This window comes from Arachis ipaensis, chromosome B07 (genome assembly GCF_000816755.2).
Source record: "Arachis ipaensis cultivar K30076 chromosome B07, Araip1.1, whole genome shotgun sequence".
In the NCBI taxonomy this organism is placed as follows: Eukaryota; Viridiplantae; Streptophyta; class Magnoliopsida; order Fabales; family Fabaceae; genus Arachis; species Arachis ipaensis.
In genome coordinates this window covers 3,301,038-3,328,222 of record NC_029791.2, presented here as the reverse complement: position 1 = coordinate 3,328,222, position 27,185 = coordinate 3,301,038, and the positions used below count along the sequence as shown (strand labels likewise).

The window sequence follows — 27,185 nt, the reverse complement described above, 5'->3', positions numbered from 1 at the left end:
ATAATATATAAATTAAATAATGCATATACCATATAACTGGATTTAATAAGATATGATCATTTTATAGATATAGAAAATGGAAAAGTTTGTTTGTCCCAGGTAAAAGATTTATATAACATCCACAGTGACTCAAGTCTCAATTATCTTGAAAAGGTAAAAGTGAAAACATAGGTCAAGGACTTCAGTTTCAGACATGTTGAAAGATTGGAAAACTATGCTTTATAGATAATTCTTTCTTTTGCTTTGCTTTTGGAAGCAAAATATAGATATGCTGACGAGCCTCCTGACATCACACAGCATCAAGGACATTACCAGAAGCATTCATGAGAAGTTCCTCACACACCATAATCAGCAATGAAGCCTGAAATATCATCTTCATCAAAATCTGCATTACATAAAAAATGAATAACTCTAACTACTTATAAGAGACCACCATTAATGTAGAGCAAAACACAACTCCCTAGATAAACAAAAGTATAGAGCCAGAACTCAACAAATTCAACATCAACTCATTGGCTTTCTAATGTTTGGAGTTGGTGCTCTAAAAACATGCTTCCTTTGGTCAATCCATCAATCTACTTGCCTACATGGATTCATAATATTGCCATTACATGTAATGATTGTAAAGGCCAAAAGAGATAGAAAGTAAACAATAGAACTAGAAGAGCTGGGGTAGGAATTAATTTGTGTGAAATCACCCCTTCCCCAGTTATAGAATTATACTGGAAATGCAGGAAATTATAGAGCAGAAAAAACTATGTTACTCCCTCTCTCCATGCCACTCTTATTCATTAAATTGGTGCCTTTCTGCTTATTTTTGTCATAATTGAGTTAAGACTGTTAATCCTTCTTATGCAGTTGTTAAGTGAGTCACCCTATTCAGCCTTGATTTCATTCTGTATTTGAATGGATTTATAGCCATGTATGCAACCCTTGCAAGCAGAGAATTCCAGAATCACTTTTATCTTGGAGTTCATTGAGAAAAGACTTAAAGAACAGTAGTTGCTGAGGGTGCAGGGCAAAAGAGTACAGGGCGATGCTACTCTGGATCAGTTATTTCAAGATGTTGAAGATGATAGCAATTTTTCAAACAAGGAGCACCAAATGGTTCATAGCACCATCTTTGAACCTCATTTTTCATTTAACATCGTTTTAAAACAATGTAGAAAATGAAGCTGCTACAAAATGCAGCTGCTATTGCAAGATCAAATTATGCAGACAACTACTTAAGTGGTTAAAGAAAGAAGCATCAATGTTTTAAGTATGGGAAAAATCTTTATCAACTTTTATATAATGCACATTTATAAACTCTTACATTATGTTGGAGTCAAGAATTAACTTGTCTTTTGTCCAGAGGCATTTTAAAACAACCTTAGTCCCAATTGTACCATCACAAAAACTCCAAGCTGATGAAGGCAACACATATGCAGAATAGGAAGATAAATGGCTTCTAATCAAAATTTTATTATCTTGCCATCCATGATGTAATGTTCTAAAATCAGAGTGACTACATGCAGAATAATGTGCTAGATTCTTAATTAACTAATCTAACAATCCACATTAAGCATAATGAAATCTCAATATCTGAGCTTCTCTCTGAATATGTCCATCTTTGTTTGTGCAAAAGTCCAAACTTAATTTAATTAATGATGGATTATTATTTAATTAGTTGTCAAGCAAAGAGAAATATACATCACTATTTTTAATTAGGTCTTAACTCTTAAGAATCATCCAGATGTTGGACTCTATTCACCATTGTCTGCGAATTTGTTTCATTCATCGGATACACACTTTCAATTTATTTTATATAATATATACATTGAATGACGAAATAAGGTGGAAAGTGTGTGTAATCCAATACATAAAAATATTCATGGATTAAAATGTTATAAAATAAAATTATGTTCATACTGAATAGTAAAAAAGCAAACCAAACAAAAATTGACTCCAATAAATGAAACAAAACATAAAAAACATAGAGGAGGAACATTATCGTGAATTAAATATTTTGCACCAAAACATCATCTCCGATGATAATATCCTTCAATGGAATAAGAGAAGGAACATGGTGAACTATTTGAAAATGGTCATCATACCAAGGAGTAGTCAACAAAATCCTAAACTCTTGATTTTCAGGAACATGGTAGGCAATGCAATCATGTAATTGAGATGTATGGACGGAACTTGCAGAATACTGGAAAATAGGAGTCCAAGATTCTCCAACTCCATATCTTTCCATCCTCCACATTGTGCAATATGCTTTTGACTGAATAGAAATTACGAGAACTTGCAGAAAATTAGGAGAACACTAAGGAGAACAATATGCTTTGTCATGGGACGAGTAATTGACATAAAGGCAAATAAACCTAAAAAGTGATAATTGAATAGAAATTAACATAAAAATAAGAACAATTAGAATATTATTAACAAAAGAAATTAAAATATACATCAGTGTAACAAATATGAGTAAGCCAAAATTTGACTGAAGCTAGAAACCAAGCGTACGGATTTCACAGTTTCATCACACTAAGATGAATTAAAAAAGAAAGTAGCTGGCTCGAGTTTGTTTGAGAAACATTGGTAAAGAAAATTGTCGAAAGAATAATATAGTAGTTAGCAAAAGAGTTGAATCCAACACGTTGATGCCTACGTGGCCTTCTTCCACTTTCTGCTTCTTCCTTTGGTAACAGTTTCAGAGCTTCTTTCCCTCTTGAAGATCTTATTCCTTTTCCTCTCTTCAGTTGACCACTTTTCTGTCAAAGCCTTCCAAGTAATTTCAAAGCTGTCACTGAATCTCCTTGCAACTCTATGAATCTGATCCCTTTGAGGGTACATGAATCCATAAGAAAACAAAAGCCTCATATCCTTTGCAAATTCATCAGGCCCTGAATACACGAATTTGTTCAGCTTTGACTCTATATCCTCAAACCCTATTGGCTTCAACAACACACTCTCACATTTGTTACCAAGAATCCCTAACTTCTTGGGATCCAGAGTTTTATTGAAAGCCCAGCCATCTCTTCCAACCATGAAGCGCTTCAAGATCACCCAACACTGCATCTTTTGATAACGGTCCATTCTCTTCTCATTCAGAACAACCTTCATCTCCTCTTCCTTCTTCGAACCGGTTCTTGGGATTCTTGAACATGCATTGTGATGTTCTTCCTCTTCCTTCTTTGTGTTCATTGAGTCAAGCACCTTAGAACCTTCAGAAGTTGCCAACTTTCTTCTCTTTCTGCCTCCGCGAGAATCAGCACCATCATCGTCCTTCTTCTGTTTGCACTGTGCATCAGTTGACAAGGTTCTAGAACCTTCTGCATGGCTCTTTCCCACTACAATACACGAGTATTCAGTAGTGCTGCAATGCTGATCTTTCTTCCTCTTCTCAGAAGCCATAAATTCTGGTCCAGGCTTTGCAGTATCAGCATCATGCTTTAGTTTGCACTCTTCGGATGACACTGTTCTTGAACGCGGCAAACGAAGCTTAATTATGAGTCTCTTTCTTGGGGCAACCTCTGCCTCTGCCATTGAAAAGCTTCGAGTGAATAAGGATTTCAAGACTGGATCTTTGGTAGGATTAATTACGGAAAGAAGAAAGAAACAAGTTGGTGGGGGTAGAATCACTACTACAATGTGGTATAATATAGGACTAAAAGGGTTTGCTTTACCGTTACTGGTTTACGTACAAAACAAGGCAAAATAACATAGAAGACATTATGTACATTCTTTTGGACTTGTGGTAGTTCTTTTATAATATGGTTTGTTTGAGTGAAATCCTATTTTTTCTATAAAAGAATAAAAATAATTTTATTTTTGGATATATTATGTAAAAAGATTTTTTTTTGTTTTTTAATTATATTTAGGTATAATAATATAAAAATATTTTTTTGTTTATTTATGATGTAAAAATTATCTTTCTTTTAAGGAAAAAGATTTTTAAAAAAAAGATATAAATTATAGCTTTTTAAGTTATACGAAAAGATCTTTTTGATTAACTTAAATGAAAAGAATCACAATGAGTAATAGTTCAAATGGCATAATCTCCCCATACTCAATTAAGAAGTTGCAGGTTCTAGTCTCCTATCTTTGGTAAAAAAAAAAAAATTAAAAAAATCACTTTTGTGTACACCTTTCTTTCATATACAATAATAATAGAGGTATATTCAAATTAGTATAGAGTTGTTGCATCTGTTTTGTTTTCTCGAGCTCTCTTCTGCTGTTATTTGTTCTTCAAGCGATTGCATACATCTATAGCTGTTTTCAGTTTCTTGGAAAGTTTGCCAATCGATGTATCTAAATAAAGTAGTATTTAACTACAAGTTCCATCTTGGCCGCATTTGAGGAGATTTATCTGGGTATACTCTTTTTCCTCACTTTTTCTCCATTTAATTATAATAGAGTATATATGCATAAGAATCAAGAAAACCAAGAAACTGCAGAAAATGTTAGTAGTTGATCAGCAAGTTATCTAGTTAGTTATCAGTTATTCAGTTAATTGTTTAATAATTCTGATTCACAATACAAACATATTTTTCCATTTTCTGCACAACTCATCTCTAATGTTTATGTTTGCTATGATTTCAACCACTCTCACCTAAACAATTGCAAAATCAAATTCTGGTGCTAAGTGCTATCATAGTAACACCATCATCATGGTTCTGACTTTGTTACTCCCTCTCTCCATGCCACTCTTATTCATTAAATTGGTGCCTTTCTGCTTATTTTTGTCATAATTGAGTTAAGACTGTTAATCCTTCTTATGCAGTTGTTAAGTGAGTCACCCTATTCAGCCTTGATTTCATTCTGTATTCTGCAAGTTCTACATCTCAATTACATGGTTGCATTGCCTACCATGATCCTGAAAATCAAGAGTTTAGGATTTTGTTGACTCCTTGGTATGATGACCATTTTCAAATAGTTCACCATGTTCCTTCTCTCATTCCATTCAAGGATATTATCATAGGAGATAATGTTTTGGCGCAGAATATTTATTCATAGTTCAAATTGAGGTTCTACTATTTGTTAGTTTTAGGGAAAAAAAATTCATTTCAATATTTTTTTATTAATAGCAAATTTATGCTTAATTGTTTTAGATTCACATATAATGCTCACATCTTATTTGGTTGCTTAATTATTGTCTCTAGCTATTCAACAGTGTTTGCAATGTTAACAAAATTCCTTTTTCTAAACTATTATAATTTGAAATGTAATTTAAATTAATTGATTAATTCAATTCATTTTGTAATCCCTGTAAGCCCGAGAAGGAGCACGAGAGGGCGATAGAGATGTGTATGGGAACAAGAAGTTTAACAGGTGATCACATATTGAATCTTATGCATTTGCCAATTTTGTTTGATAAATGCTCTTGGTATGTCTACTACCACAAGCCTAGAAAAGAATAATGTAACCAATCAAAAATCAAAACATGATGATTATATTGCTGCTTTGGAGAATCTTCATTGCTACTTGGATTACAGGTATTTGAACTCTACTGATATTGAAATTGGACAATGAATTGTTAATTCGCGCCATCTCATCCCCAGCTATTTCCTAATAATAGCTAAGCAAAGAATTTTAATTTGGCTGAATTAGACCTTAGCTTCTTATCCCAGGAAGGAGAAAAAGGTACTGGTTGCTGCTAGTGTTAGTCAGTGTTAAAAGAGAACACACTATTTAAAGGGTTGCGTTTCACTTTTTATATTTGGCATATTATTTTTCCAGGCCCTCTTCTGCATGTGCTACAAGTACAATCTGCAAGTTGAGAATGCTTCAGTTCTTCTTTTACTTGCTGAAATTCACAAGGTAATGTGATCATATTATTTGACACACTTTTGGTTTGTGTATTCTCTGTAAGTTTTGTGTGGAGCAAAATATTCTAAGCCAGTAGAATTGGGGAGAAAAGAAAATTCAAGTAAGGAAATGCTTGGGTAGATCCATAGATGATGTCTGTGTTTGTATATAGGCATTAAACAGCACCATGGTTTCATCTAAGGCAAAAATTTGTCATGAGTTGTGATTATTGATGTATATCTTTTATATTCTTCAATTTATACTAGCTTATGATATTTTTTTTTATTGTGTATACTTTTTATGTGAGATATTGAAACAACCTAAATGATTGACTACATTGTGCCAGCATTCCTATTGTTGTCTGTTCTCTACTTTAAATCCGGAAACGCAGTTCTAGGCCTTCCATATGCATTAGCAAGCCTTTCATTCTGCCGATCTTCTAAAAGCCTCTGCTACTCTTACTCTAGCTGAGTTGTGGCTCTCTCTTGGATCAAGCCATGCGTTTTCACCATAGTAAGTTAAGTTCACGTGAAGTTGATAACTGCACATGAGTTTTCACCATATTCTATACCTTTGGTGTACACTTAGTATAGTCCTTCTTATATACACACTAATTTGACAAGCGGCTAACTAAAAGGGCAAACTATTCATATAGATGGCAAGTTGGAATACTAATGAAGTAATGAAAGATTAAAGTCATGTTGGAGGAGGGACAACCTCGCTTTAAGGACATATTCTGACTAAGAAACTAGAAACAAGAGTTTACCAAGTTCATGAACAAGTCAACTACTACACAGTTCAAGTTGATGGAACATGCGATGTTATTCTGTATTTTTTTTTTGCGATTCGAATCCAGAGAAATCATTTTCAATTCACAAGCTTAGGACACCTAGCTAGCAGCTTCCCCTTCATATTTTAATGTTCAATATTTCTGCATGTTTGAGAAGTTGAATGATTTCTGTAATCATCCTTGGAACAAAAAAGTTGCCACTTTGAAGCTTGATTACTGCAACACTCCATGGAAGATAGTAGCTTCAATTGCTGGAATTTTTCTCCTTATTCTCACTATTATTCAGACAGGATTTTCTATCCTCCAAGTAGTACTAGCTTAATGCATGTGCTTTCTAGCTTGGATGATGATTATATACTAATGTGTCAATCACTCATGGTATATCTTGAGGCCGAGCCTTGAATAAATATGTTTCTTATTACATAATATCAGTGATACTTGCCTTAGATCATTATACTTGTCTTTATTTTTTTCCCAATCTCAGCTATATATATCTATCTCATGTTGAATGATGCTCTTGACATTTGGAACTGTGGTTGCATAACACAACTTGTTTTTTTATAAGGTTGTGTGTCCTATTCCACCCATGCTATACAATCTCTTGTGATGCTTCCAAAACTTTTGATTGTAAAACAATGATTACTGACACAAGGTTCAACTTGTACTGAGGCAAAGGCCACACTCTCATATCGTTTCACTTTTCAAATACACAAAGGCTGAAAGGTGAGTGTGCCTTATTATATCGCATTATCCTCCAATATTTTTTTAAACTTTCTGCTAATATTAACTGATATAAAATCTATCTATGTAAATAGCATCTATGTAATCAAATAATCAATTTCATAATTTCTTCCAGTGTTGTAACAAATAAGTATATAAAATTCTAACTAAAAAGGAAAAGTATTAATCTATTCATATAGATGGCAACTCCGAATCCTAATGACGTTGTAATGAAGATTAAAGCAATGTTGGAGAAGGGACAACCTCGCTTTACAAAGGAATGTTGCATCTACAACGTTCCCCACAACATCTATGCATACACTCCAGAGATTGTTTCAATTGGTCCTTTTCACCATGGAGATGAAAAATTGCTAAAGATGGAGGACCATAAAAGACTATATTGCAAACAATTTATTGAAAGATCCGAGCAAACAAGTTAGAAAGTTTTGTGAATTGCGTGCAAGAGCTTGAGCCAAAGATTCGTGCTTGTTACTCAGATGACATCAAGCTTAGTAAAGAAGAACATGTTATGGTGATCTTGGTGGACTGCTGCTTCATATTAGAGTTTTTACTCAGGTACCATTTCATGCTTACGCGTGGCGATGATGCTATTCTTTTGCCAACACGGTTAAGGGTCTATATACGATATGATTTGTTGTTGCTTGAGAATCAAGTCCCATTCTTTGTTCTTGACAAGCTTTACAATCTACTTTTTCCTTCTACCTTCATTGGTCGGAGCCACGATAGGCATCCTTTGTTGTTAAGTCTCGCTCTTTATCATGTAGTTCCTTGTAGAATAATCTTTCCTGGTGATTATAAGGGTGAGTTATCAGTATCCACTGTTGGTGGAATAGCTCATTTCACAGATCTTTCTAGAAAGCTTCTATTATTGTCCTGTAACTTATCAATCTCTAGATGTTCAAGAGAAGCACAGATAGTGCAAATTTATAGTGCAACTGAGTTGAAGGAAGCAGGAGTAAAGTTTGAGGTAAAGAAAGCTAGTCAATGCTTACTAGACTTGCAACTTTCTGGTCATACTTTGAGAATCCCATTCTTTAGAGTGGAGGACACTACTGAAGCTGTTTTGAGAAATTTGTTAGCTTTCGAGCAATGCCATTGTATCAATGAATCCTACCTTGCTGACTATATTGCTGTGTTAGATTTTCTTATTAACACAGACAAAGATGTAGATTTGCTTATTAAGAATGGAATAATTGAGAATTGGTTAGGTGATAGTAATGCAGTGGCCAAAATGTTCAATGGTCTTGGAGTGAACATTATGTATCCAGATTTTAATGTGCAATATTCCCTTCTTTTTCAAAGGTTGAATGCTTTTTGTGCACGCCCTTGGAACAAAAAAGTTGCGACTTTAAGGCGCGATTATTGCAACACTCCATGGAAGACGGTAGCTTCTATTCCTGGAATTTTTTCTGCTTGTTCTCACTGTTGTTCAGACAGTATTTTCTATTCTCCAAGGATTACACCAGTACTAGATTAATGTTTGATATCTTTGTAATTGGAAGAATTGAAGTGTTTATTATGAACATGTGGCCATTTTATTATGTAATTATTGAAGACAACTGCATAAGGCAACTGCCTTCTCTGTAATTGTGTATCAAGTTTGAATGATATTTTTTTATTATTGCTTTCTGGTTTCTATACATTATTTACACATCTTTATTCTGAAATTAGTATTCAAACATCATGTTCTATCTTAAAAAGAGCGAGGGCTTTTGAATTTCAACTGTAAGATAAAGATCAACATGCATTTAGACTAACATTGTTGGCTAATCAATAAAGATCATCATCATCCGACAAAGACACAAAATGCCATATAGTCATGGTTTTCCTCAATGTACTAATCAAAAGCTAGAAATGATACAATTACAAACTAGCAAAAGTGATTAAAAAGAAATACTAACCAACATGAAATGAAACAGAGTAATAGATTAGCATATCTGGAAGAGATACCAATAATTTTAAGAGAAGATAATTGTAAAATCCCTACAATACCCTTACTCCTCTTTTTCCCAAACCCTGAGAATGAAAGAATGAAAAAGAGACAGAGAGGTTAAAATTGCTTTAGATAATGGTTAATGGATAGCATGTTCATCGTGTTCAGTTATATTGTGTGAATATGTGCCCTACAATAATACAGAGGACTCTAGTTTTTGGTAAGTACGTGCCAATTTTGAATTGTGTCACAGTAAAGAATAAAGAATATGTGTTGTAATACTGCACTCCTTTACCGAGTCTCAGTAAGATGATGAAGCCAATAATAAGATTAACATGTTTGCTAAAACTTCAAAGGCAAATAATAATCAAAGGTAAATAATAATGAAAGTCTGTTAAAAGCTGTTTCTAAACTCAAATATAAACTTGGTCACTGGAGAACAGATTCAAAGACAGAACCATGAAACAACCATTGAAGTGTTAATAACAACTTTGTCATATCCAAAAAACAACCAATTCAAGTGTTGTAAAACAATTGTTATATCCAAAAAATAACCCGTTGATACTACTTTGTAATTCACAGACAAAATGTTGTTACATGAATAATCTAATGTATAATCATTTCTTTCAACTTAAGAGTATTAAGCTTTTGCAATTTCTAACCCAAAAAATACATTAACATACTCCCTAAACCCATCCTCATCAGCCAAAAAATAAGTTTCTCTAATCTTGTGAAAGGTGTGGCAGGTGAGCAAGCTGTCAGACCCGGCCTGATGGCACTTCCCAGCAACTCGATCCACGTGAAGTGTGTCAGCCACCTTCTCCAAACCGCCATAGAGGCCATTGCAGAACCTCATCACATGCTTCACATCATAAGCATTTCCCCCAAACAGCTCTTTTACAAGCACCAAGAACTCCTCCAAGCTTTTCGGAAGAACACCCCAAGTCAGAATCTTCACCAAATATCCAATATCATAAGCACCATGGAATGTGACCCATGTCAGTGCTTTGTTGAACAGCAGCCCAGATGCTGCTGCCAACTTCGCAAAATGCATCGAAGAAACTCCAGCCACTGCATTGCGTGCAAAGTCGATGCCCTGGCTGCGTAGGAGTGCCACAGAGTCCTTTGCGTGGATGTCACGCATGAGATTGAAGTCTCGGAAATTGAACTGCCAGATGTAGTGAGTTTTGTTGTTGGTTCCTAGGTCAGGGAGGTTGCCGTGTTCATTGGAGAGAGTGAGTCCAAGCTGGATGATTTTGAGGGCGTCAACATTGGCCTTCATGACTTGGTAAGTTTCCTCTGGAACAACCGTAGTTCTTGTTGCGGGGCAGGATGACTACGCCGGGGAATTCAGTGTCAATCAGGCTGCCTATGATTTGGAACTCGGAATCAGCGTTGGCAGCCCACACTTTGCCTGATCACAACCGAACTATTGGGACTAGGCTCAAGAAGCGGCAGTCGCTACACAAACCTTGGCTGAGCAGCAAGGCGGAAAACCAACAACCATGGGCAGTGGCATCAGAAAAACTCTCGGTGGTTGTTAGAAGTCGTTCTCGTTCATCATCGACCCTCGTCATTCTTGTATATATGGTCGTCATGCTCTTCCTGGAAAGCAACTCTGTTAAATAATTATTAGAAACTGAAGAAAAAGATAGAACAAAGGAATGTAAATTGTGTGCTGTGTATGAGTGACTGGAAATGGTGCAGTACTTTTTCTTTGGGCGGGTTCGTCTAAGGAATGCTTTGAGGCTTGGGCAGATAGGGGTATGAGTAAGAAAAAGAGTTTCTTGCGGTGATGTGGTTTGTGTGGAAGGGTAGGAATGAGATGATTTTCAACAATGTTATGTTTGATGAAGAAAGAATGAAACTTGATATAGCTGTTTCCTGTTTGTGCTTCAAACTGGAACCCGGAGAGGGAGCAAAGAACCTTTCATGCAGGTGTGGACGTTGTTGTTTAGGTGTTGCCTTCTACTAGTTAATATTGAAAACTAAAATTTGATAATCAATTCAAAGACAACTAAATGTGAAGATAGATTAAAGGGTGCGTTTTGGTCTTTAGTCTTTAGTGTTTACCTACGTCCTGTTTCAAAGATATGTATGATTTATAGGGGAATATATATATTTTTATCTGTCTCAAGTACAACATATATAAGCTATGCTAAATGAAAGGTGAGTCAGCTTGCTAACTCCAAGACTAGTCACAACAGAATAACTCATAACTAACTAGATAACTTGCTCATCAACTACTAACATTTTCTGCAGTTTCTTGGTTTTCTTGATTCTTATGCATATATACTCTATTATAATTAAATGGAGAAAAAGTGAGGAAAGAGTAGACCCAGATAAATCTCCTCAAATGCGGCCAAGATGGAACTTGTACTTAAATACTACTTTTTTTTTAATACATTATTGTATATATTTAGATACATCGATTGGCAAACTTTCCAAGAAACTGAAAACAGCTATAGACGTATGCAATCGCTTAAAGAACAAATAACAGCAGAAGAGAGCTTGAGAAAACAAAACAGATGCAACAACTCTATACTAATTTGAATATGCCTCTATTATTATTGTATATGAAAGAAAGGTGTACACAAAAGTGATTCTTTTTATTTAAGTTAATCCAAAAGATCTTTTCGTATAACTTAATTTTTTTTATTTTATTTATCATTTTAAAATTTTAAAATACAAAGATAAAGTACTTATTTTGGTATCATTATCTTGATAAAAAAAGATAACTCTTTTAAAAAAAGATAACTTGAAAAAATAGGATTTCACTCAAACAAACCATATTAAAAAAGAACTACCACAAGTCCAAAAGAATGTACATAATCTCTCCTATGATATTTTGCCTTGTTTTGTAAGTAAACCAGTAACGGTAAAGCAAACCCTTTTAATCCTATATTATACCCCCACGAACTTGTCTCCTAGTGATTGTACCCCCACCAACTTGTTTGTTTCTTCTTTCCGTAATTAGTCCTACCAAAGATCGAGTTTTGAAATCCTTGTTCACTCGAAACATCAACAACCAAGCTTTTCAATGGAAGAGGCAGAGGTTGCCCCAAGAAAGAGACTCATAATTAAGCTTCGTTTGCCGCGTTCAAGAACAGTGTCATCTGAAGAGTGCAAACTAAAGAATGATGCTGATTCATGCGGCGAGAAGAGGAAGAAAGATAAGCATTGCAGCACTATTGAATACTCGTGTAATGTAGTGGGAAAGAGCCATGCAGAAGGTTCTAGAACCTTGTCAACTGATGCACAGTGCAAACAAAAGAAGGACGATGATGGTGCTGATTCTGGCGGAGGCAGAAAGAGAAGAAAGTGGGCAACTTCTGAAGTTTCTGTTTCCACAAAATCTTCTGTGCAAGAACACTACAATGCATGTTCAAGAATCCCAAGAACCGGTTCTAAGGTGCTTGACTCGAAGAACACAAAGAAGGAAGAGGAAGAACATCACAATGCATGTTCAAGAATCCCAAGAACCTGTTCGAAGAAGGAAGAGGAGATGAAGGTTGTTCTGAATGAGCAAAGAATGGATCGTTATCAAAAGATGCAGTGTTGGGTGATCTTGAAGCGCTTTATGGTTGGAAGAGATGGCTGGGCTTTCAATAAGACTCTGGATCCCAAGAAGTTAGGGATTCTTGGTAACAAATGTGAGAGTGTGTTGTTGAAGCCAATAGGGTTTGAGGATATAGAGTCAAAGCTGCACAAATTCGTGTATTCAGGGCCTGATGAATTTGCAAACGATATGAGGCTTTTGTTTTCTTATGGATTCATGTACCCTCAAAGGGATCACATTCATAGAGTTGCAAGGAGATTCAGTGACAGCTTTGAAATTACTTGGAAGGCTTTGAAGGAAAAGTGGTCAACTGAAGAGAGGAAAAGGAACAAGATCTTCAAAAGGGAAAGAAGCTCTGAAACTGTTATCAAAGGAAGAAGCTGAAAGAGGAAGAAGGCCACGTAGGCATCAACGTGTTTGATTCAACTCTTTTGCTATGTACTATATTATTCTTTCTGACAATTTTCTTTACCAATGTTTCTCAAACAAACTCGAGCCAACTACTTTCTTTTTTAATTCATCTTAGTGTGATGAAACTGTGAAATCCCTACGCTTGGTTTCTGGCTTCAGTCAAATTTTGGCTTACTCATATTTCTCACACTGATGTATGTTTTAATTTCTTCTGTTAATAATATTTTAATTGTTCTTATTTTTATGTTAACCAAAGAGAAATATACATTACTATTTTTAATTAGGTCTTAACTCTTAAGAATCATCCAGATGTTGGACTCTATTGACCATTGTCTGCGAATTTGTTTCATTCATCAGATACACACTTTCAATTTCAAGTTTTTAAACCTGTTCTTGCATGGAATATTTTTCTACAATATATATATTGAATGATGAAGTAAGGTGGAAAGTGTGTGTAATCCAATACATAAAAATATTCATGGATTAAAATGTTATAAAATTATGTTCATACTGAATGGTAAAAAAGCAAACCAAACAAAAATTGACTCGAATAAATGAAACAAAACATAAAACATAGAGGAGGAACATTATCATGAATAAATATTCTGCACCAAAACATTATCTCCGATGATAATATCCTTCAATTGAACGAGAGAAGGAACATGGTGAACTATTTGAAAATGGAATGAGGAACATTATCTTTATCTTTATTGAATTTGGGAATTATTTGTTTAGGTATCTTTATTAGAAATTTTTAAAATTTTATTTATAAATTATAAATTAAATTATTTATTTAGCTGGTTATTTTTAAAATTTTTAAATTTAAGTTGTTAGATATTTAATTTCTAAAATTGTTGAATTAATTAAAAAAAATCATTTTATTTAGTTGCTGCTAGTGTTGGAAATTTAATTTGAATATGGACCGAGAAGAGGAAGGAGTTGTTAGGGGAAAGGGAAGGGTGGAAGAAGGAGAAGAGAATGAAGAAAGAAGAAGGGAATCCCGAGAAGGGCGTTGATCGGGCCGCAGCGATAGAGATGTGTATGGGAACAAGAAGTTTAACAGGTACCATGTTTTTAATGTTATGCATTTGGCAATTTTGTTTGAAGCTCTTTTAAATTCAGTTAGGATCATATATATTTCTAAAATAAAGTTACAAAATTAGTAGAGATATATGCCCTCCATTCAAATTTTGTATCTGACCTGCAACTGTTTTCTTGCTTGATCGTGCACAAGGTTCTGACTTCTGGGGTCTCATTATTGTAAAACATAATATGAATGTGACATTGTCTATTTGAGTTTTTCAGGAAGTAATTCAGAATATGCCTGAGATCCTCGGTCCATCTTATTAACCTGGGTTTTTTTTTTTTTTTTCAATCTTTGTTGCTGTTTCACTGTCCACTATTTGAATGGTGTCATTTTTTTCTAATATTGATTTATTGAATTGCTCCACATCTAAATATGATACTTAACATTAGAATTCATAATTTTTTAACTTAACCTTTGGACTTTTCCTTTCCAAAGTATATAGTCAGATACAATTGTAAAGGAATGTTGAGTGAATGTTATGTTTGCGAAAATGGACTACTGGCCGTATTTCTTTCTTTACATTTACATATAACAGTAGATACTAAGCCTAGATGATGACAGGCCAAAAAGTGCACATCATACCTGATGTTACGAAAGTGCACATCAATGGAACATGGACCTAGAGAATTTTGTAAAGAAGAATTCTCAAATTGTCCTCCTAACGAAGCACTTAGTTTAGATGATTCTAGTAGTAATCTGGAGACGTATCCAGAATATAAGAACATGGACCTAGAGAATTTTGTATATGAAAAGGTTTCAGAAGAAATTGAAGCAAGAAAGGAGGCTAATGAAAGAATTCCATTCCATCTTCATTTTCCAAATACGCTTCTGAGTTTAGTTGATGGTATGGTTGTGATTGGGCTGTTCTCTGTTTGCTATTTTGTATAGTTCATCCTTTAATTAAAGATAGAAAATAAAAAATAAAATCAGAACATTAAATAAACTCATCCTGGTTCATGAAGGCGTCTGAATATAAAACCAGGACTTTTTATAATTTATGCTTTTTTTGGCCTGTTTCTTGACATAGTGATCTAACTATGCTTGGTCAAAATTTACAAACACAGATATTGATGTTCCGGGTGATTCGGCATCTAAACTGAGTGAGAATGTTAGAGTAGCTAGTCCTTATGGAGATCCTTCAAGTAACATGCTAAGAGATGATGATCCAAGTGGTGCAATATTCCTGCGCACAAACTGGCAGTTGCAAGGGTACTTACAAGAGCAAGATGATATAATTGAAAAGTATGCATCTTGTAGGCCTTGAACTTCTCTTGATATATTTGAATATGGAATTGTAGAAGTGCCTTTCATCTATAGTAAATTTCATTTTTTATTCTTGTTGCAGGAATGGAGTTCCTGTCTCTTTGAATGGGTTTGAAATTGTTCTACGACAGCTACAGAAGTTGGCACCTGAACTACATCCAGTAAGCTTAGGAGGTTATTTTTTGTGTTATTTATGGGCTTCATTTTTTTTTGTTATTGCTGATCTTGATTTTTACATCCATCTAGGTTCACTTTCTGAGCTACTTGAATTTTAATTTGGCTGAATTAGACCTTAGCTTCTTATCCCAGGAAGGAGAAAAAGGTACTGGTTGCTGCTAGTGTTAGTGAGTGTTAAAAGAGAACACACTGTTTAAAGGGTTGCGTTTCACTTTTTATAATTGGCATATTATTTTTCCAGGCCGCTGCTGTGGCACACTCCCTCTTCTGCATGTGCTACAAGTACAATCTGCAAGTTGAGAATGCTTCAGTTCTTCTTTTACTTGCTGAAATTCACAAGGTAATGTGATCATATTATTTGACACACTTTTGGTTTGTGTATTCTCTGTAAGTTTTTAGAAAATAAAAATTGTATGGAGCAAAATATTCTAAGACAGTAGAATTGGGGAGAAAAGAAAAGTTAAGGAAATGCTTGGGTAGATCCATAGATGATGTCTGTGTTTGTATATAGGCATGAAACAGCACCATGGTTTCATCTAAGGCAAAAATTTGTCATGAGTCGTGATTATTGATGCATATCTTTTATATTCTTCAATTTATACTAGCTGATGATATATATATATTTTTTTTTTGTGTATACTTTTTATGTGAGATATTGAAACAACCTAAATGATTGACTACATTGTGCCAGCATTCCTATTGTTGTCTGTTCTCTACTTTAAATCCGGAAACGCAGTTCTAGGCCTTCCATATGCATTAGCAAGCCTTTCATTCTGCCAGTCATTTAATTTGGATCTTCTAAAAGCCTCTGCTACTCTTACTCTAGCTGAGTTATGCCTCTCTCTTGGATCAAGCCATGCGTTTTCACCATAGTAAGTTAAGTTCACGTGAAGTTGATAACTGCACATGAGTTTTCACCATATTCTATACCTTTGGTGTACACTTAGTATAGTCCTTCTTATATACACACTAATTTGACAAGTGGCTAACTAAAAGGGCAAACTATTCATATAGATGGCAAGTTGGAATACTAATGAAGTAATGAAGATTAAAGCCATGTTGGAGGAGGGACAACCTCGCTTTAAGGAGGAATGCTGCATCTATAGGGTGCCCCATGAGATCCGCAAGTTTAATGAAGATGCATACACTCCAAAGGTTGTTTCCATTGGTCCTTTGCACCATGGAAATGAAAAATTGCTAAACATGGAGGATCAGAAAAAATTATATTGCAGACAATTCATTGAAAGATCGGAGACAAATAACTTGGAAAGTTCTGTGAGTTGCGTGTGAGAGCTGGAGCCAAAGGTTTGTTCTTGTTACTCAGATAACATCAAGCTTAGTGAAGAAGAACATGTTAGGGTGATATTGGTGGACTGCTGCTTCATATTAGAGCTTTTACTCAAGTACCATTTTAACCAGAGGACCAGTCATGATGCCATTTTTCTGTCACCATGGTTACAGACCTATGTAGACTTAGATTTGGTGTTGCTCGAGAATCAAGTTCCTTTCTTTGTTCTTGAGAAGCTTTTCAATCTAGATTTTCCTTCTACTTTGAATAGTGGCAACCCAAGCCATCCTTCTTTATTATTAAGGCTCGCTCTTGTTTATAAGGTTCCTCACAGTACCATTCCCGGTTATATTGATGAGCTAACCTTAACCGGTGTTGGTAACATAACTCATTTCACAGATTTATCAAGAAAGTTTCTATTAGCATCCTCTCACTTATTCCAACCATCAGCCTCTGGATGCTCAAGACAAGCACAGCTAACACAACTCTATAGTGCAACTGAGTTGAAGGAAGCAGGAGTGAAGTTTGAGGTAAACAAAAATAGTAAATGCTTACTGGACTTGGAAATTACAGGTCATACTCTGAGAATTCCTTTTACTAGAGTGCATGACTGGACTGAAGTTGTTTTGAGAAATTTGTTAGCTTTCGAGCAATGCCATTGTATCAGTCAATCCTATCTCGCTGACTATATCTTTTTCTTGGATTTTCTTATCAACACAGAAAAAGATGTAGATTTGCTGATTAAGAAAGGAATAATTGAGAATTGGTTAGGTGATAGCAATGCAGTGGCTACAATGTTCAATAGTCTTGCAGTGAATCTTGTCAATGTAGGTTTTAATGTGAAATATTCCTGTATTTTTAAAGGCTTGAATGCTTTTTGTAAGAAACCTTGGAACAGAAAAGTAGCAACTTTGAAGCGCGACTACTGCAACACTCCATGGAAGACGGTAGCTTCAATTGCTGGAATTTTTCTACTTATTCTCACTGTTATTCAAACAGTGTTTTCTATCTTCCAAGGAGTACATTAGTTACTACATTAGTTACTATATTAATTGACATGTTTGTTATTCAAACATGTTCAATGAGAATTTAATTTCTTGGATGTGAGAAAAACATGAATTTATTATAGATGATTGATAGTTGAGACAATAATTCATACAAAAAAATAGTCTAAGCCAAACTTGGAGGCCAGGTGAACTACTGAATCACTGAATTTTGCTTTCTTCCAACACAAGAAATGGTCATATGAAAGGGAGAAAGAAATGTTTAAAAACTCTGATTAATCACATGGGGAAAAAGCCTCAAAGAATCAATAATTAATTCACAATAATAAATTATATGAAAAAGAATCATTACATGTTACAGATTTCTTAAAAAACAATCTATTTATTAGTGAGGATTAAATACAACTTTTGCATGATGTAATATAAAAGTAATAAAATCAGGATAACTTTTGCAGCCATCTGTGTTTTGTAAGCACTACAAACACACATACAATTACAATGGGTCATCAAGGACATATTCTGACTAAGAAACTAGAAACAAGAGTTTACCAAGTTCATGAACAAGCCAACTACTACACAGTTCAAGTTGATGGAACATGCGATGTTATTCTGTATTTTTTATGCGATTCGAATCCAGAGAAATCACTTTCAATGCACAAGCTTAGGACACCTAGCTAGCAGCTTCCCCTTCATATGAATTTTAATGTTCAATATTTCTGCATGTTTGAGATGTTGAATGATTTCTGTAATCATCCTTGGAACAAAAAAGTTGCCACTTTGAAGCTTGATTACTGCAACACTCCATGGAAGATAGTAGCTTCAATTGCTGGAATTTTTCTCCTTATTCTCACTATTATTCAGACAGGATTTTCTATCCTCCAAGTAGTACTAGCTTAATGCATGTGCTTTCTAGCTTGGATGATGATTATATACTAATGTGTCAATCACTCATGGTATATCTTGAGGCTGAGCCTTGAATAAATATGTTTCTTATTTCATAATCTCAGTGATACTTGCCTTAGAGCATCGAAGAAAAAAAAAAATGATATACTTGTCTTATATTTGCAAGCTAAGATCATTATACTTGTCTTTATTTTTTTCCCAATCTCAGCTATATTGATCTCATGTTGAATGATGCTCTTGACATTTGGAACTGTGGTTGCATAACACAACTTGTTTTTTTATAAGGTTGTGTGTCCTATTCCACCCATGCTATACAATCTTTTGTGATGCTTCCATAACTTTTGATTGTAAAACAATGATTACTGACACAAGGTTCAACTTGTACCGAGGCAAAGGCCACACTCTCATATCGTTTCACTTTTCAAATACACAAAGGCTGAAAGGTGAGTGTGCCTTATTATATCGCATTATCCTCCAATATTTTTTTAAACTTTCTGCTAATATTAACTGATATAAAATCTATCTATGTAAATAGCATCTATGTAATCAAATAATCAATTTCATAATTTCTTCCATAGTGTTGTAACAAATAAGTATATAAAATTCTAACTAAAAAGGAAAAGTATTAATCTATTCATATAGATGGCAACTCCGAATCCTAATGACGTTGTAATGAAGATTAAAGCAATGTTGGAGAAGGGACAAGCTCGCTTTACAAAGGAATGTTGCATCTACAGGGTTCCCCACAACATCCGCAAGCATAAAGAAGATGCATATATACACTCCAGAGATTGTTTCAATTTGTCCTTTTCACCATGGGGATGAAAAATTGCTAAAGATGGAGGACCATAAAAGATTATATTGCAAACAATTTATTGAACGATCCGGGACAAACAAGTTAGAAAGTTTTGTGAATTGCGTGCAAGATCTTGAGCCAAAGATTCGTGGTTGTTACTCAGATGACATCAAGCTTAGTAAGGAAGAACATGTCATGGTGATCTTTGTGGATTGCTGCTTCATATTAGAGTTTCTACTCAGGTACCATTTCATGTTTACACATGGCGATGATGCTATTCTTTTGCCACGACGGCTAAGGCTTTATATACGATATGATTTGTTGTTGCTTGAGAATCAAGTCCCATACTTTGTTCTTGACAAGCTTTACAATCTAGTTTTTCCTTCTAACTTCATTGGTGTGAGCCAAGACAGGCATCCTTCGTTGTTAAGTCTCGCTCTTTATCATATAGTTCCTGGTGGAATAATCTTTCCTGGTGATTTTAAGGGTGAGTTATCGGTATCCAATGTTGGTGGAATAGCTCATTTCACAGATCTTTCTAGAAAGCTTCTGTTATTGTCCTGTAACTTATCAATCTCTAGATCTTCAAGAGAAGCACAGGTAGCACAAATTTATAGTGCAACTGAGTTGAAGGAAGCAGGAGTAAAGTTTGAGGTAAAGAAAGCTAGTCAATGCTTACTAGACTTGCAACTTTCTGGTCATACTTTGAGAATCCCGTTCTTTAGAGTGGAAGATATGACTGAGGTTGTTTTGAGAAATTTGTTAGCTTTCGAGCAATGTCACTGTATCAATGAATCCTATATCGATGACTATATTGCTGTGTTAGATTTTCTTATTAACGCAGACAAAGATGTAGATTTGCTTATTAAGAACGGAATAATTGAGAATTGGTTAGGTGATAGTAATGCAGTGGCCAAAATGTTCAATGGTCTTGGAGTGAACATTATGTATCCAGATTTTAATGTGCAATATTCCCTTCTTTTTCAAAGGTTAAATGCCTTTTGTGCACGCCCTTGGAACAAAAAAGTTGCGACTTTGAGGCACGATTATTGCAACACTCCATGGAAGACGGTAGCTTCTATTGCTGGAATTTTTCTGCTTGTTCTCACTGTTGTTCAGACAGTATTTTCTATTCTCCAAGGAGTACACTAGTACTAGATTAATGTTTATGTTGTGTAGCTTGGATTGGATGATTATATGCTCAATTCTCAATATGGTGTAGTAGTTTTGATATCTTTGTATTTTGGAAGAATTGAAGTGTTTATCATAAACATGTGGCCACTTTATTATGTAATTATTGAAGACCACTGCATATGGCATATCCCTTCTCTGTAATTGTGTATCAATTTTGAATGTGTTGCTTTGGAGTTTCTATGCATTATTTTCACATGTTTATTCTGAAATTAGTATTCAAACATTATATTCTATCTTAAAAAGAGCGAGAGCTTTTTAATTTCAATTGTAAGATAAAGATTAATCATCCAACAAAGACAAAATGCCATATAGTCATGATTTTCCTCAATGTACCGATTAAAAGCTAGAAATGATACAAAATAGCAAAAGTTTTTAAAAAGAAATACTAACCAGCATGACATGAAACAGAGTAAAAGATTAGCATATCTGGAAGAGATACCAATAATTTTAAGAGAAGACAATTATACAGGACTCAACCATTGAACATGAAACATCATGATCTTTACCTGCTCCGGAAACATTTGAAGCTTTGGAACAATAATGCTCCGAAATCAATTGGTAAGGTGATGTGCAGCAGTGGCTAAATTGTTCAATGGTCTTGAGAAGAACATTATCCATGAAACTTTTAATGCTGAGTATCTTTGTATCTGTATAAGACTTGAATGCTTTCTGTAAACATCTTTGGCACAGAAAAGTAGCCACACTCTTGTAATGCCAAAAAGAAAAGCTAGCAGTAGTAAATTTGTAATTACTAATGTGTCAATGACTAGTCATACTGTAGTATCCTTTAAGGCTAAGCCTTGTATAGATATGTTTCTTACTTCATAATCTCAGTGATACTTGCCTTTGAACATCCAAGAAAAATTAAAGGGATCATATACTTGTCTTTGTTTTGCAGCTAAGATGAGCTTCTTTTCCCAATCTCAGCTATATATCTATCTCATGTTTTCTATAAGCTAAGAAAAAAATTTAACTGAACTATAAAATCAATCTCTGGCAGAACAATGATTCTAAACTAATTTTCTATATATCAGTGACAATATCAAGAAGAACTAGTAAAAGTGAATAACAAGAAGTACAAATCAACATGCCATAACTTGCATAATAAGTAATACACTAGCTATATTCATTAAGATCTCAAGAATTTTATTATCTAAATAGAAAAATTTTCCTCCAAGGACTGACTTTGGAAACAACCCCAGCCTCTGAACCATAACCAATTGCAAAACCATCCAACTTAGACTCTGTGAGGACAATCTCAGTTCTAATGACTGCAGCTTTATCCTCCACAATCTTGAGTTTCTCTCTTAGCTTAGAAGCTTCTTCGTTCCAATACTTCTCTTCCTCACGCAATGCTTCAATCCTTGCAAGATCGGCCGAAGATAGGACTTGTTCCATAGCAGGACTCAACCATTCCAAATCGAACTTCATGAGCTTTGCCTGCTCCCAATACATCTGCAGTTCTTGTTTATGGTTTATCCAATCTCTAATCCTAACATTATGCAACAGAAACAACAACCTTCCTAAGCTATCAAAAGCACTCTGCCTTAACATTTCAGAGTGTTTTCTCTGGCTTTCTATCAGATTTGGATTATTGGTGCATGCTTCTTTGAGCAGTGGCAGAAATGATTTGTCAACCTGACACAATCCATAAAAATCCACCATCTTCCCTGATGGCCTAGGAATTGTAGAGGAGTAGGACTGTGCGACTTGGAGCTCCGAACTTGTTGAAGAAGAAGATTCTGGATACTCAGTTGCACCAAACAACCGACAAAGAAGTTGATGTAATGCCTCTTGCCATTGAAAATGTTCCTCATTATAAAGCGCATTCATATACTCACTGATATTGTCCCTATTGGTAGGTTTCTCTTTAAAGATTATCTTCCTAGCAGCATAACGGACCAAATCATGCATTAGCACATGGTCTTTACTTGTAATGGAAGGCATCAACAAGCTAGAGTCCTTGAGGCTAGTGATGGTTGCAATCACATCAGTTTTGCTGCACAACCTTAGTCTAATTACATGTTGGAACAGATCTTCAATGAGAATTTCATGATCTTCTGGATACATACCACATATTAAGAATATGATTTTAGTTTCTTTGCTTGCAAGTATAATATTATAGATCACCACTATTATTTGGATTATAAAATTAGTACTATCATCTTCCCAATTCAAACCCTTCCCTCTTGAACTCATTAAATCTTTTAAGACTTGTTTCCACAGGTAAACAGTTCTTGCTCTTAGAGCTGACCCCAATATTGAAATGGTAAGTGGTAATCCTTCACAGTGTGCTGAAACTTCCTTTGCTATAGCAAGTAAGTCCGGCTCGAACCGATCATCATGGATGCCTGCGCACCTCTTGAACAAATCCCAATTTTCTTCTAAAGTTAAAAGAAATAGATGAAAGCTGCGTTGACATCCCATCAAATATGCAACTTGTTGACTTCTCGTAGTTAAGAGGACTTTACAGTGATTGTTTAAAATCCCAATCTTTTGCAGATCAAGCTTATACCATAAGTCATCCAAAATTATGAGTACATGTTCTTCATTTCTTAATCTAAGTGATAGTTGTCTCTGTCTTTCAGCTAGATCGGATTCCTCTCCCAATCGAAGTCCTAACCCGGCAGCTATGTCACCTTGAATCCTCTTGACATTTTCAGCTGTCGTCACATGAACAGGTAGAACAAGGTCAAACATGTTCATCTCCTTTACTCTTTTACCTACATGCCTTGCTAAGGTTGTCTTTCCTACTCCACCCATGCCATACAATGCCACACAGGAGATGCTATCAGCTTGTAAGGCTTCCAAGATTCCATTGAAAGTGCTTTGTCTTGATTCAAAGTCAAACTGCATAAAACAACCGCCTTCAATTCTATCAACTTGAACTGTGTTCTTTACCTGTTCTTGTACTTGCTCAACTTTTGTCTCCAGTTTCCTCCTAAGATGTTCTGGTTTCCTCCTCAGAACATGTCCCTGATGACCCATTATAAAGCTCACAAGCACAGATATGGCAGCAAGTGCAAGGTGATGATGTATTACTCCAAATTTTCTCCCTTTCTGTAGGTTTAAACAATTGTTTCTTATCATATATAACAACAAATCATTTGATTCAGATAGCTGACTACACCTAGATATATATATGCTACTGGTCTTAAGAAAAAGTTTTGCAAGGTATATATATATGAATTCATGAAACCATACCTCAATTTGCTTTCCCAAGTTACTCAGAAGTCTTCAAGGACTCTTCTGTTGATCTCTTCTTGTGGTTGATCACCAGAAACAGAATATGGCAATACTGATTGATTGATAAAGAACAAAGTTACAAGAGATTCATCTCAAGTACTTCAAAAATGAAATCACCACTATGATAGGTGAAAGTGAAACGCGTCTATCATAATCTGGTTATTAAAGAGTAAAGACCCTGCCAAAGTCATTTTTAGACTAAGAACTAGTTTAATGACCCGTGCATCACGGGAAACTTTAATAATAGATCTTTTATTTTTTTTTAACTAATTAGTTCTCGTTGACTATTTTTTAGTTAGTTTTCTAATGGAACTAAAGCTAATTATATGCGTTCTAGACGAAAAATTAGGCTTACTTTTTGTAGTAGTCGAACATAAATTTGTAGAATCAGGACATGAGGCTTTGGTAGATCTTTTTGTTTCAGGTTAACATCTCTACAAAGGTGAGAATGTATCTGCAAAAAATTTTAACACTCAAATTAGTATAGTCTAAGAGATATAATAATAATTAGAAATAGATAATATATTTTAGATGTTTATTGTTAAGCCTTTTATGTATAGTGTTTAGAAAGAATATCTAAAAAGATTCGGATAGAGATCTGTGCGAAATAAATAATAATTTTACTACAATTGGTTCTTTTTTTGAATGTTCCTCATTGCCACTGACTGTGGACTTCTATCAGATTTCAGATGGAATGTCTATACAAATTCAAACAGTTAATTTATTACTTGAAACTCATGGGGGTGCCCGTCCCCAAGGGGGAGCAGCATGGTAAGTTCTTCTTACCAGTATTCTGAATTGGTTATCTACTTTAGTTTATTTATGCTCTAAAAGGAGAATGTAAGGGTGTATCCACTGTTGAATCATTTTAAGGTCAAACATGTTCATCTCCTTTACTCTTTTACCTACATGCCTTGCTAAGGTTGTCTTTCCTACTCCACCCATGCCGTACACTGCCACACTGGAGATGCTATCATCTTGTAAGGCTTCCAAGATTCCATTGAAAGTGCTTTGTCTTGATTCAAAGTCAAACTGCATAAAACAACCGCCTTCAATTCTATCAACTTGAACTGTGTTCTTTACCTGTTCTTGTACTTGCTCAACTTTTGTCTCCAGTTTCCTCCTAAGATGTTCTGGTTTCGTCGTCAGAACATGTCCCTGATGACCCATTATAAAGCTCACAAGCACAGATATGGCAGCAAGTGCAAGGTGATGATGTATTACTCCAAATTTTCTCCCTTTCTGTAGGTTTAAACAATTGTTTCTTATCATATATAACAACAAATCATTTGATTCAGATAGCTGACTACACCTAGATATATATATGCTACTGGTCTTAAGAAAAAGTTTTGCAAGGTATATATGAATTCATGAAACCATACCTCAATTTGCTTTCCCAAGTTACTCAGAAGTCTTCAAGGACTCTTCTGTTGATCTCTTCTTGTGGTTGATCACCAGAAACAGAATATGGCAATACTGATTGATTGATAAAGAACAAAGTTACAAGAGATTCATCTCAAGTACTTGAAAAATGAAATCACCGCTATGATAGGTGAAAGTGAAACGCGTCTATCATAATCTGGTTATTAAAGAGTAAAGACCCTGCCAAAGTCATTTTTAGACTAAGAACTAGTTTAATGACCCGTGCATCACGGGAAACTTTAATCCTGGAAATGAATAAAAAAAAAACAAAAACAAAACAAAACCAAGGGTAAAGTGGCAAAGTCAATTTTAGACTAAGAATTTGAAAAAAAAAATCCTTTAAAGTGACCAGTTTAGTAAAGTAGTAAGTAATGTTTTATTCACCTTTGAATTTGTATCATTTATTATTTGTGAGCCTTATTATCTTAATCCAAAGATGATTAATGGTATAAATTAACTTCTTTTTTTCTAGAGTGACTAAATAATTTTAGAAGAGTTGTGATGAGTTTGGAAAACTCTTAATTAATATTTATGATGACTAAACATTATTTAAAATAATTAACTGCAAAAATTAATAATCTGATTTGATTAAATAATTTTTGTTGCAGGTTTTAATATTGGGCCGAAAAATGAGTTTCTGGCTTAAGCCCAATAACCAACCTTGTTACAAGTTTTTATACTAAGTGGCTGAAATTTTATATTGATGGGCCAAACTTAATGTTGATTACAACCAAGCCCATGGTTAATTTTTGATAAGAGCTTCCTTTGTTTGATCCGAAACAAAGTTCATCAGGAAAGCAAATGTTAACCAAACGGGCCAGTTTTAATTTCAAAGCTATAAGCCCAAATCTCATTTGTGATGTATGGTTCCAAACTTGGTCCGAAACCAAGGAAAAATGAAAGCAAAGTGCTTCCAACGGAACCAAGCCTTTAACCATGTGATGGATTTCAAAATCTATTACATTGTTAATTAATGCATGGGGAATATGAGAGAGAAAAATTCAGCTGAGTTGATTGATGGCTATTATGACAAACACGTCACTCTAAGCTAGGGAAGTAAAAGCAAGCTATTTTCATTTAATTTGTTTAACCACTTTGTATTGCTTTTCTTCAGATTCCTTTCTTTCTCTCATCTCTTTCTTCTTCTTTCTTCGGTCCTTGTCCAGGAAACAATGGAAGAAATGTTCTTCAACCAAGAGAAGGAAGAAGCTGCATGCATCAAGACCATCAAGCTAATGATGGCAAGAAAACATACTAAAATAAAAATGAGCTGTGGCTGAGATATTCACCATATTTGGTTAAGATTTGGTGATGTATCTTGAGCCTTTCATGCTCAAAAATGGACGATGAAGATTCGGCCAGCATGGAGGAGATTCTTGAAGCATGGCTTGTCTTTGATTCTGCTCAACCACCACAGGGAGTAGCTAGAGTGGCGAAGTGATGGTTGAAGGCAGAGATTAAAGCAGATGAAGTCATCATCATCATGAAGCATCAAGGGCCAGAAATCCATCTTGGAGAGCAAGCCAAGGATGGAGAGCTCGGATTGATGAAGGGTGATGATCAAGAAAGGACTAGAGGTAA

At 34.9% G+C, this 27,185-nt stretch overlaps 5 protein-coding genes, 2 long non-coding RNA genes and 3 pseudogenes across 8 annotated transcripts; 6 read left to right on the top strand and 4 right to left on the bottom strand.

The window, feature by feature from the left end:
• LOC107606513 (transcription factor GTE12-like) lies at positions 2,647-3,528 on the bottom strand. Its single transcript, XM_016308570.1, has one exon. It carries the CDS (start codon positions 3,526-3,528, stop codon positions 2,647-2,649), a length of 882 nt encoding a protein of 293 aa, XP_016164056.1.
• On the top strand, positions 6,496-8,798 carry LOC107606514 (annotated as a pseudogene).
• Positions 9,872-10,831, bottom strand: LOC107606515 (annotated as a pseudogene).
• On the top strand, positions 12,295-13,197 carry LOC107606516. The gene has a single exon (XM_016308572.1). The coding sequence runs from the start codon at positions 12,295-12,297 to the stop codon at positions 13,195-13,197; it is 903 nt and encodes a 300-aa protein (XP_016164058.1).
• LOC110264786 (anaphase-promoting complex subunit 5-like) lies at positions 14,855-15,956 on the top strand. Its single transcript, XM_021106998.1, has 3 exons — positions 14,855-15,553; positions 15,657-15,735; positions 15,821-15,956. Exons 1-3 carry the CDS (start codon positions 15,459-15,461, stop codon positions 15,911-15,913), a joined length of 267 nt encoding a protein of 88 aa, XP_020962657.1. The 5' UTR covers positions 14,855-15,458; the 3' UTR covers positions 15,914-15,956.
• LOC107606518 lies at positions 16,390-18,141 on the top strand (annotated as a pseudogene).
• LOC107606519 (UPF0481 protein At3g47200-like) lies at positions 19,187-21,082 on the top strand. The gene is made up of 2 exons (XM_016308573.2): positions 19,187-19,389; positions 19,589-21,082. Exon 2 carries the CDS (start codon positions 19,716-19,718, stop codon positions 20,892-20,894), a length of 1,179 nt encoding a protein of 392 aa, XP_016164059.2. The 5' UTR covers positions 19,187-19,389; positions 19,589-19,715; the 3' UTR covers positions 20,895-21,082.
• LOC107608801 (probable disease resistance protein At1g61300) lies at positions 21,942-24,407 on the bottom strand. Of its 2 annotated transcripts, none has more exons than XM_016310533.2 (2): positions 24,141-24,407; positions 21,942-23,996 (listed from the first exon to the last, which is right to left on the bottom strand). In XM_016310533.2, exon 2 carries the CDS (start codon positions 23,922-23,924, stop codon positions 22,086-22,088), a length of 1,839 nt encoding a protein of 612 aa, XP_016166019.1. In that variant the 5' UTR covers positions 23,925-23,996; positions 24,141-24,407; the 3' UTR covers positions 21,942-22,085. The 2 variants fall into 2 exon arrangements, with proteins under 2 accessions (XP_016166019.1, XP_020962651.1); XM_021106992.1 differs by having other exon boundaries at positions 21,942-23,912; positions 24,141-24,406.
• Positions 23,516-25,359, top strand: LOC110264788. Its single transcript, XR_002350993.1, has 2 exons — positions 23,516-23,627; positions 25,056-25,359. It is a non-coding gene; the product is annotated as an uncharacterized LOC110264788 (long non-coding RNA).
• LOC110264787 lies at positions 25,277-25,865 on the bottom strand. The gene is made up of 2 exons (XR_002350992.1): positions 25,565-25,865; positions 25,277-25,424 (listed from the first exon to the last, which is right to left on the bottom strand). It is a non-coding gene; the product is annotated as an uncharacterized LOC110264787 (long non-coding RNA).

Coding starts and splice junctions, on each gene's coding strand:
- LOC107606513 (XM_016308570.1), bottom strand. CDS start 3,528: ATGGCAGAGGCAGAGGTTGCCCCAAGAAAGAGACTCATAATTAAGCTT.
- LOC107606516 (XM_016308572.1), top strand. CDS start 12,295: ATGGAAGAGGCAGAGGTTGCCCCAAGAAAGAGACTCATAATTAAGCTT.
- LOC110264786 (XM_021106998.1), top strand. CDS start 15,459: ATGCTAAGAGATGATGATCCAAGTGGTGCAATATTCCTGCGCACAAAC. Junction 15,554..15,656: donor CAAGATGATATAATTGAAAA/GTATGCATCTTG, acceptor TTCTTGTTGCAG/GAATGGAGTTCCTGTCTCTT. Junction 15,736..15,820: donor TGGCACCTGAACTACATCCA/GTAAGCTTAGGA, acceptor ACATCCATCTAG/GTTCACTTTCTGAGCTACTT.
- LOC107606519 (XM_016308573.2), top strand. CDS start 19,716: ATGCATATATACACTCCAGAGATTGTTTCAATTTGTCCTTTTCACCAT.
- LOC107608801 (XM_016310533.2), bottom strand. CDS start 23,924: ATGGGTCATCAGGGACATGTTCTGAGGAGGAAACCAGAACATCTTAGG.